Source organism: Scomber japonicus, chromosome 11, assembly GCF_027409825.1.
Source record: "Scomber japonicus isolate fScoJap1 chromosome 11, fScoJap1.pri, whole genome shotgun sequence".
NCBI classification, from domain to species: domain Eukaryota; kingdom Metazoa; phylum Chordata; class Actinopteri; order Scombriformes; family Scombridae; genus Scomber; species Scomber japonicus.
In genome coordinates, this window is record NC_070588.1 from 26,724,551 (window position 1) to 26,735,683 (window position 11,133).

At 37.3% G+C, this 11,133-nt stretch overlaps 1 protein-coding gene across 1 annotated transcript in view; it reads right to left on the reverse strand.

The window, feature by feature from the left end:
* Nucleotides 1–10,895, reverse strand: part of gdap2 (ganglioside induced differentiation associated protein 2) — a 32,568-nt gene extending 21,673 nt beyond the window's left edge. The window contains exons 1-6 of the mRNA XM_053328517.1: nt 10,694–10,895; nt 8,945–9,174; nt 4,640–4,779; nt 3,915–4,068; nt 2,572–2,660; nt 1,462–1,538 (exon numbers count right to left, since the gene is read on the reverse strand). Of these exons, the coding sequence (XP_053184492.1) occupies nt 1,462–1,538; nt 2,572–2,660; nt 3,915–4,068; nt 4,640–4,779; nt 8,945–9,123 (639 nt within the window). The 5' untranslated portion in view covers nt 9,124–9,174; nt 10,694–10,895. The remainder of the gene's footprint in view (nt 1–1,461; nt 1,539–2,571; nt 2,661–3,914; nt 4,069–4,639; nt 4,780–8,944; nt 9,175–10,693) is intronic.
* Between the last annotated feature and the right edge of the window lie 238 nt (nt 10,896–11,133).

The following is an 11,133-nucleotide window of genomic DNA, read 5'->3' on the forward strand; positions in this document are numbered from 1 at the left end:
ATCAGTTGTGTCCAAAGCACGATCAGGCAGACTATAAGTGACCACACCATCAGAAGATCAAAGAAAACAGGACTCCAATCAGCAAAAGCGCTGTCGAAAGAAGGCTGGGTTAGTGGACTCAGATACAGAGAAAGTTTCTAAACCACTTCTAAGGAGGGGAAACGCTTTGGGTGGGCTAAGAAAAAACTAGCATTTCACAGTGGATGACCAGAAAAAAAGTCCTATTTACTGCTAAATCCACGGTTGAGATTAATAGCAGTGACAGAAGAGTGTTGTAAGGAGATGAGGGTGGGGGGTTGACCTGGAGTAGGACCCCTGCATTGTACTGACTATACCCATATCCATTCTTCAGAGACATGTTGTACCGTCTAATTTGTGGAGAAGGATTCATACAGCAGCAGGACAATGACCCCAAACACACCTCAAAGCTTTACAAGAACTACTTGAAGACCAAACAAGATCAAGCAGTACTGACTGTCCTGGACTTTCCTCCACAGTCATCTGACCTCAAAGCCGCTGAACATTTATGGGGGCCCTTTAGGACTGAGAAAGCTGATCATGCTGTGACATCACAAGAAGCTCCTTGGAAGATTGTCAAATCATGCTGGGATAAAATGACTCATCAGGTTTTGTCCATGCCAGCAAAAGCAAAACGGGGACATAGCAAATACTAAGATGTTCTCAAATTCATGGACATTTTTTAAAAAAGATTCTACTTTTCATTCCACTTGTTAAGCTGATATTATCATTATGCAATGGAAAAAATTAGTATTATATTCAAAACAAAAGCAAAATAGAAGTATCTTGACTGGTGCTCTTATATAAGTAAGTGTTGAGTTTATCATTTTAATGTATGATTGTGCATTGTTTTGGCCTTGCTATTGTACTATTTGTGGAATGTGCCCATTGCTATTGTTATATAGTTTACTGCTGCTTCCTAGCATTGATCTGGACTGATTAAGTGCCAGTATAGCTGAAGGCTCCATTTTCCTGTGTCCCGGGATGTGTGACCCTTGTGTGACATGACTTTTGGGTAATAAATATGAATATATGCAAATGTATGTCTTTGTGTCTATTTGCTGTTGGCTGTAGTTATATAGGTTTACATGTTAGAACAATCATAAGTGTTCCTTTAGAGACTGTAATAGGTTAAGTTGATGTGACTTTTTGTGTATGCTGTCTTCTTATTTTACAATAATAACGGTTTAATCTTCAACCCAGCAGTGCTTTGTGTATTATTTCATCTTTGTGTTTGGCTGTTTGCAGATCATTTCCACGACAGTCTCATCCCCCTCTGTATAAAACTTAAAACTAGCACAAGACAACTTCTCACATTGCTAGCAGTTTTTTTGTTTGTTAACACTTTAAGTAACTTTGCCTCCCTTCACAGTTACTTAAACTGTAAAACAAAACTACTCTTCAGTGTTAAAGGGAGCTCGTCACAGATGGAGTCCTACAAACCTCCTCTGTATCAGACACTGCAAACACCACCGTCTCGATGCTGTTCCCATGATTCTCCAGGAATCTGCGCACTGTTCCTGTTAACACACAAACAAAACACACTCATTACCTTACAGATTAACACATGCATTACATTTAAGAATAAAAAGATTGATGTTTAAGTGCTCACACTTAGGGCTGCAATGGTTATTTTCATTATATTATTTTTTTGTTGTTGGATTAATTCATTTTACAAAAATTGTGAGAAATATACATCAAAAGTCCTAATAGTCCAAGATGATGTCCTCAAATTGCTTGCTATATGTGACCAACAGTGTAAAAGCTAATAGGATTCATTTACAATAAAACAAAAACCTAAAACAAATCTGCATACTTAAAAAATGGAACCAGGGGAGTGAATATGCATCATAATGCAGTGGTGCTCTGAATCACATGTGCTCCTTATAAGCAACATATTAATCATGAGTCCAGTCCAAGTCAGCCCACAGCTTTGTTTTAAAATCCAACCAATTCCAGTAAAGCTGACCCTGTTCTAAAGCTAGTGATGTGGCGATATCTGCCTACTGTGTCTCCAATGAACATTTTGTTAATGTGAAGAGGAGGCTGAGGTCATTGGATCTGTGAAGCGTTTGGATTCATCTGAAACACAGATGTTTTAATTGTTTCCATCATCAGATTATGATCATATCAGAAAGTCATTTGCTTATGTGAGCAGATTATTTATGTTGAATGCCAACCAGATGTAAAAGATTGTAGTGTGTGCTGTAGTGAAAGGTGCATCTGTTTGCCTGCAGAATTTGTTGATCTAATTTGGAGCGTATAAGCATGAGTTGTGTATGTGTGGGTGTACTTGAGGAACTCCAGTTAGGTGCCATGTTATTACTTTTCAAAGCAATTATCTGTGAGTATGTGGGTCTGCATGTGATTGAGAGTGTGTACTAAATACATGAGTTGATAAAGCTCTATCAATGGGCTTTTTGACATCTACATCTTTACAAGTTGTGTATTTTTGTACCTCAATAATAAAAAGTTGTGTATGTCAATGTATGTCTTCCTTAAAGATAACTCTGTGTGTGTCTGTGTGTGTGTGTGTGTGTTTGTGCGCCTTACTGAAAGCAATGTGTGTAGCGTCCTCCAGTGGGTAACCTCTTTTGGTCGTGCTCACGACACAGAAGCCAACAGATGACATCGACTGCTCTCTGTGGCCAAAAATAAAACCCCCAACACATTATCACATACTGCCCACCACATTTACACACACACCAGTGACAGTTAGACACTTTATACACACACACACGAAAACGCCCTGTTTGTCTTTGAACACAAGACAACTGCACATAATATAAGCACTTCATCATTTCATTTGTTTATGTGGAACACAATATATTCATATCAATATATTTTCTATCACTCTATATTTAAATGCAATATCTTATTTTACATGAAAAATATGTTATTAATCAACTTTTGGCTCCCTCTTCTGGCAGTGACAGTAAATACAAAAACACTGTGGACACAAGCTTATGTCATAAGCTCCTCTGAAGCTCAGTCTGTCATTGTTGTTGTAGCTGTAAAACTGTTGATAAATTGTTTTGAAAATCACATAACACAGACAAAATGGTGTGTTTCATTATCAGAATTTTATCCATTTGGTTCAATAACATTTAGAAAGTCTCGATTAAATTTTTTTATTCCCTTTGAAGTTAGCAATGAGCTAACTGGAAGTAAGTAGCTTGGCCAGCAGACTGTGAAGTGGCTGTGGTATGCTTTATCACCACTGTGTGAACTCGTTTGGCAAGAGCTTGAATGTAACTGACAAAATACATTAATATTTAAAAATTCTGCAGTGCAGGTTTAAAAATGATTAGATATGTTGTCTGTATGACTTTAAAAATTCCAGAGATTTCATAAGCCTGGTTCAAGGCTTTAAAAAGTAGCATAATCGATGGAAACCTTCATCAGTACAAGATGTGAACACAAACATGTTGGCTGAGAGGCTCTAACAGCTTCTCTGAGGTCACCTGAATGTCTATAAAAAGGTTTAAATCCCTTATTTTTCACTTCTGAATTACTGCCTTCAAACGGTTACAGCTGTAACAAAATAACATATTTCGTGAGGTTTCATACATTTCAATCAACTGCAAAGACAGATGCAGCTTTTCTCCAAACATTGTTTTTTTATGATGTTTACTCTTTCAAAATGCATTTTCTGAGGAAAGACTAAAAAGCTTTGAGCGGCTTTCATTAATTCATTGTTTATTTGCATCTGTCAGACAGATATACTGTTTCTCAAACAAAATCAGGGGAAAAGAAGGAAAAGCTGAAATGTATTGTCCTAACCGTTAAACTCTACTACTTATATAACGTGTAGCTTTGCCAGATGAACACACAATTAGGAGCAGTGAGCAGTGATGTATCTTTATATGACAGATTGAATGATGGCTGCTTCTTACATGGCCAGCTGCAAGATGTTTCTGTAGCAGCTGAACAGCGAGCTCTCCGCTGCCGTCCTGTACTTTGCTTTGTACTTTGGTCCCACCGTGTGGATGATGAACCTGGCTGCCAGATTGAAGCCTTTGGTCAGCTTCGCCTCTCCTGTCCGACATCCTGCACAGAAACACGCACACAAAGCTGATTTATTATTTAGTGCAAAGATGATCAAAGAAAAAGAAAAACACCAGAATTGACCCAATTATATATGTAAACTATGGTTATTACACCTCTTATGTTTACAAATAAAAGTGTTTTTTTCCCCAGCTGAAATTAGAATTCTCCAGCAATAATGCCAGATTGTTAAAGGGTCATTTCTCTAAAATTAGTATATCATGTACACTTCCATCGATAATTTGATTTTCTCGTCTAATTTTAAATCTTTTTAATTCAGTTCTCCACACAGCTCCACTTTGTGTATCTGAGGCGGAGCAGCTGTGGAGCCGTTCTCAAAGGGAATACGTTGTATATCAAAATACTGTTGGCATTTTACAACCCTTCTTATTCAATTGCTGCCGAGCAGCTGATCATCATGTGTTTTGGTGGTGTCTATGTAAAGCTGCCGGTGAACATGCTGATATTTGTCCCGAGCCTCCAGGTTAGAGGCTTCAGTGTCTCTGAGCTCAAACCGGAATTTTTTCTTGATGTCAAAATTGAATCCTTTTTTTTTTTTTCTCCCCAGCTCCACCTTTGAGTTTGGGCAGCTCGTCTCTCAGCTCGGGTCCTGCCAGCTGATGGATGTGGTCAGACACCGGGTTCTTGTCGTTCAGCGACTCGTTGCTTGTGTTGGTGATGGCGGTGCAGTTCAGCAGGGCGACGTCACCGGTGCTGTTAAGCAAAGACAAGCAAATACTCACTATAGTGTAATTACATTTCAGATGGCATATTGGCTGTAAAATATACTTTCAGATGTCAGATGTTTGTTTTTGTCACAGCATTTTATTTCATATTTATCTAGCATGCATCTCTATTTGCTGTAAGCCATATAAAATACTTTATTTCTACTTCTCCAAATTTCATCACAGGAGTCATTCAACATTTATCATGCCTCCAAACAACAAACACTGCTTATTTGTTGTGTACTGGGTGATGACATACATGTACCCATAAGTGTGCACGCATTTATCCACACAAGCCTGAAGATACACACTTAAGTAAAATGCTTTTTTAATTGCTTCAGTTAGGTCATTTCTGCACGCGGAGGCCCTGCAGGGTTTGTTTGGAAAGAACAATGAGGAACTAAGTCGAGCATGTGTTGAAAGCATTTGGTCACAAGACAAGTTCAGCCTCCAGGACTGAGAGAAAAGGGATTTTTTTTAAAACATCGTGCTTCTTAGGTTAATAAAAGATGAGTTGCGAACCAGAGAGTGAGAAAATAACAGAGGCAGTCACTACTGCTCAGATCCTGTTTTACTGAGTCTGATCTTCATCTGTAGAAAAGCTCCTTTAGTCAATAACACACTTTGTGAAGCACAAAGGCATTAAGTACTGTATGTAAATTGTCCTGGCACTTAATACACACTAGGATACTGAACATCAACCAGAATATTTCAGTTTTCCTGCTCATCCTCATGTTCTCTAATGTCATTTATCATGGGAACAAGTCTTCACACATAGTTTCTGACCATTATCATCAATTTCTCTAGAGGGTTTGTACATAATAAACTGTCTGCCCTTTTCCACAGAGAAATCAACACATGTATGAATCATGTTTTTTTAAAAAGAAATCTGACTCACTCAACTGTTAAATAAGCTACATGCAGGGTGTGAAAGATTGCATGAGAAAAAGGAAAGGAAAGACAGAAATTAAGGGTGCGACCTTACTTACAGAACCTAGTATTATATGCCTATCATATTTTCATATACCGGTATACATTATTTCACAATCTGTGATAATGATGTACTGGCAGCACTGGTCACCTTTAAAATTATAGTGTCATACACTTTACATCATCCTCTAGGTAAATGGTATCCAAGCTGCAGGTTAGGAAACCGTAATGGGGTCACAAAATAAACTGGATTGGCTACATAATGACTAACAGACTCTAACACAGGTCTGTTACCAAAAATGATTGATTTTTTCTCAATTTATTTTCTTTTTTTTCTACTACTACTAGATAGGTGGATGGTGGAGCTATGAATTCATCAGTGCATGGGACCAGTAGACACTGCTTCCTGTTAAAGGGTCACATGGTAAACAGGTACATGTTCAAGGGTCCGTTCTTCATGGGGCTGTGATCATGTTAGAGTATAAGGAATGTGAACGCTGCTACAACAACAAGGCTCTTACATAGAAGCTTCGGCCAAGCCAGACTCTAGGCGGTCATGTGTTCCTCCACAAAGAGGATTTATGGAGGTGATCTGGATTCTGGTCTGGACTCAATGAGTACATGGAGACATGCAGGTGGCAGCGTTCACACTGCAAACGCCTGCTTATAGCTGATCAGTCTGAACTACTGCTCCACTGTTTTGATAATTGATTGATCATTTTGAGTCATTTTGAGTCATTTTTTAAGAAGAAAACTGAACTGAATATCTTTGAGGGACAAAAAAAAGACATTTGCGTGTCTCTTTGGGCTGTAGGAAACAGTTATCACCATGTTTCACCATTTTATAGGCCAAACAACAAATTCATTAATCGAGAAAATAATTGACAGATTAATTGATAGTGAGAATAATCATTAGTTGTAGCTTGATCCCAACCGATATTTTGGTTAACTGATATTATCGGTCAACATTGGCCCATCACAGATATATCAGTATCAATGTTAATGCTGTCTGATATGTGCTGGTATTTTTAAAAGATATATAGGCCGCATTGTATGTATATTAAATCCTTTTTCCTAATAAAAGTTTAATACATACATATTAAATTACTGCAATTTCTGAATTATTTTACTCCCTAACGTCACTATCAGCATCTGTCCCAAGCAAATCAATTCAGTCCCGCTCAAAACAGAATCCATTTCCTTGAATGTGTTGGATTTAGTATCACCAATAAATCCTTAATTCAAAAGCCAAGATTTAAAAAAAGCCCTGCTAACATATTTTAGGCAGAAGATCTAAAGTCGAAATATTTTCCTCACGTTATAAAATGAAAATAAGTGTATATTTTAATGAGCTATGACACCAACGTGAAGTTAATTATGTAAATACTGCTTTAAAAAAACAAGCCCAGCTGCTTTTGACTCACTGTTACTTTATTTTCTTCACTTGTGGAAAATCTAATTCTTTACTCGATATATAAAAAAAGAGGATTTATGGTTTCATCAGAGGCGTGCTTAGTTCAAGAAAGAAAATTGAGCTTGGCTAATTTCTTCAAATTTAATTAGTGATTTTTAAATAAAGGTCAGCAGATGTGAAGAGGAGATTTTTCTTAAATTAACTTCTGCCAAATGAAAACAATGCTCACTGTTCACAGTGATTGGCCACTTCACACCCAGAAGAAGTGTGATCCAATCTAATTTTCCAGTGATTAGGCTGTGTGAAAAAGAGTACTGTGTGTTCTGCTTAAGAGTGTGAGCTGCATGCTTTAATTGTGATGAGGAGAGAGTGGAAACACACGCAGTTGATGCTTTTTTCCCTGAAGTTTGCTGAGGAGGATAAAAAAAAAGAGCCAAGGACAAACATACAGACACAAATACAACAAAACTATAAAATAAATAATAAAGTGATAAAAAGATATAAAATAGAAAATATGAATGAATTGTACATGAATTTGCATACATTTTGGCAAATTCATGAAAAATCCATATTCATATTTTTACATTATTTGCATTAAATTTGGATTCAAATAAAATGATAGAAGATAAAAAGAAAGCAAGCTAAATAATAAGGAGTGGTCATTATTCAATATCTACATACACATAAAATGAATCAAAGAAGGTCTCTGTTGTTCAAAGTTTTTGGCCACTAGTGAAGCTATGGGTCAATGTTTGTAGGGGCGGGTCCCTTTTTGTTGGTTTTTTCATAGCTGTGTGGAGGGAAGAACTTTATCATGCAATTCATTACACAATGATGATTCAATATTTTTAGCAACATTACCGTAAACCAATGTTCTATCTTCATTGAAACTACAACATGATCCTACTGTAGACTACACCTGTCACGATCACTGCTTTTGTTGGAAGATTTATTGCCTCAGAAATAATTGCGATAAACTATTTTATTGTCATTTGAAGATCATTTTATACCACTGATATAATGATAATATAGTAATGGGGGGGTTACAGAGGGCATGCTACACTTGTGTAAAAACACAGACTGTCATTATGGTTGGGGACAGAGTTATTTACCTTTAATTCTTCTACAGTCTCCACTCAGGACGTACACAGTGAGGAATGGAGGATACTACTAGCTTAGCCAATGTGACATGAATAGTCTCTTAGCTTCTAATGTGAAGTGAGGCAATACTGAGGTCAAAAAATGATCAAGGTCATGTCCATGTTTCATACGATAAGTCCATATATAGACATGATAATGTTGATAATTACGTTATTGTACAATAAGTGTATAACGTCATTATTGTGACAGACCTAATGACTGTGACGAAAAGTGTTTAACACACAAAACTCTGGACAAAAAAGAAGAATTGTGTGAAACATTTGGATTTTGAATGAATATTAGTTATGTTTAAAGATACCCAGTGAGGTTTTTGACCACTAGTGAAGCTATGGGTCCATGTTTTTATGTGTGGGTCCCCTTTTTGTTGGTTTTTTTTCCATAGCTGTGTTCAGGGAAGAACTTTATCATGCAATTCATTACACAATAATGATTCAATATTTTTAGCAACATTTCTGTGAAACCGGTAACAAGGAAACAAGTTTTCTTATCTTCACTGAAACGATGACATGATCCTCAACGGGAGAACTAAATGCTACTACTACTTCACTGACATTCTGATCTCCTGAAAATTTAACAGCTTAAAAAAATGAGTTTTTTTTTTTTTTACACAACAGCAGTGAGTGTGAAGACATATATACGAGTGACTCACAAGAGGATGATTTTGCGGTTGATGTCTTGTCTGAAGGGGAAGGGCGAGGGGAAGGCCTGGTTAAGCAGGCTGTTATTCTGGTCCTGCAGAGTCTCTTTGCGGTCATCGCCAAGCTGCTGCTGCCATGTGGGGAGAGTCTGGATGTCCACAAACTGGGAGCGAGCACCCAGAGGATCCATCCCCCTTTTGTTTGGCACCGCAGGCTCACGCCCGATCTTCAAGCTGCTGCGCTGTAATCACCAAAGCGAGAGAAAGAACGATTAGATGAGTCAGTGTGGAGCACCTCAGCTATCAACCTGAACTCAGCATGACAGCGAATGGGGAAAGTGGGACTAGTTTTTTGTCTTTTTGAGCAAAACGGTACAAATACATAAGAAAGCTGCATTCTCATCTATTTTCTGCTGACTCTTGGAGCATGACAGCAGCTCTAAAAATAAGTCCTTACTCTCATCCAAACCTGATATCTGCCACTTATGTACACAGGAGTCTTTGACTAGTAGGAGAAGCACATGCGTCACCTGCTCATAACATTAACAGTGGCTCTGTTCTATTCAAGCACAAACATTTCTATTAAAGTCACCTGAACCTGAAAATATGTATTATCCATCTTACCATTCACCAGTCAGTCTCACCACAGCCACAACAACTAGACTGAACTGAACCGAAACTTACCGAAACGCTGCATGTAATTACTTTATGAGTAGATTGGAGAAGTTGACTTTATGTGTGCGTGCGTTATTAAATACATTCGTGACAGCAGTCTCTCTGCTCAGGGATGTGCTGGAGGCTCAAAGTTAGTCACATTTGCAGGAAACAGAAAGGAACTCTGTAACTCAGCAGAGCTTGTGAATGAAAGTCATCAGATGTCTGGCTGACGTGATTAGTTGATTGATCAATCTGTCATTGGCCAAAATCTTATTAAGAATAATTCTCAAACGCTTGTTGATTCCAGCTTCTCATACTTGAAAATGTTCTGCTTTCTCTTTTATAATGTCATTATAAAAAATAACATCTTTCACAAAATATTTACACAATGAGATTTTTGATAAATACCCATAATAATGTGGTTGAGTGGGTAAAATAAAATAACATAACAGCTAAAACAATCTGGATAGTTCCGATAATCCCAAAATCTAAGATGATATCTAGCCTCATACTATATGATAATCCAGCCCTCGTTTAGATAAATGATTCATCGGTTATGTCAATCATCAAACTAAATGTTTACTTATCAAAGATGCTCAAATTTCAAGAGTCGCTCTCTGTCTTTGCTTTTTTTGAAAGTAAAGTTAGCATAATATTTAAGTTCTGGACTGTTTGTTGGACACAACAAACATTTTCATCACCTTTACTTTAAAAGACTGATATGGTCACATTTTTAAAGGGAACAAATGTCATATTACATTAATAAACGATAAAGTTAATGGTTAGTTCTCTTTTTAGCTGAGGTCAGCATGATGCCTGAGAGTTTTGCTTTAGTTATACATGACAGCATGATTTCGCCATTATATCGCGGCTACATTATAGGAAACACTGCATATTATTTAATTGGAATTAACTGAAACATGGGATGATTTGAAGAAGGTAGGAGGTAGAACCATATATGCTCTTATAAGACAGTCGTGCTATTGTCCAAAAGTTGACCTCCTCTGTTGCCTATACCTACTCAGCAGACTGCCCAATAGGACAAATACATGTATACATTGTTTATGTATTCCTGGACAGCCATGAAACCACCAATTTACCCACCTAACTGTTAACGTTAGCCAGCTGTATTTCCCGCAGGCAGAGGTGATGTCCACGGCAAAAAAAGGCAAATAAATGTTGTCACGACAATTTATACACTCAACAGTTATTATCCTTCCTCGGGGTTTTCATATTAGCGAGAAAGCTAACAAGAGAACTGCTCAAAAATGAAGTTAAAAAGTGCAAATTGAAGCAGGTTGACACATTTAGCCACCATGCTAACTGCTTATTGGTGCAATGTCACGCTAGCTGCAGTGATCAAGCAACATCCTGTTTAAAATTTCAAAATAAAATTTCACTTCCCAAATTAATTACATTAAATATTGTACAGAGAAGCTTGTATACAAAAATAACATCATGTAATGATGCTGTTTTAGACGTACAAGCACATTATTTCTTCACTATTCATGGTTCCTACTATGTTTCCTACACAAATAGAGTAG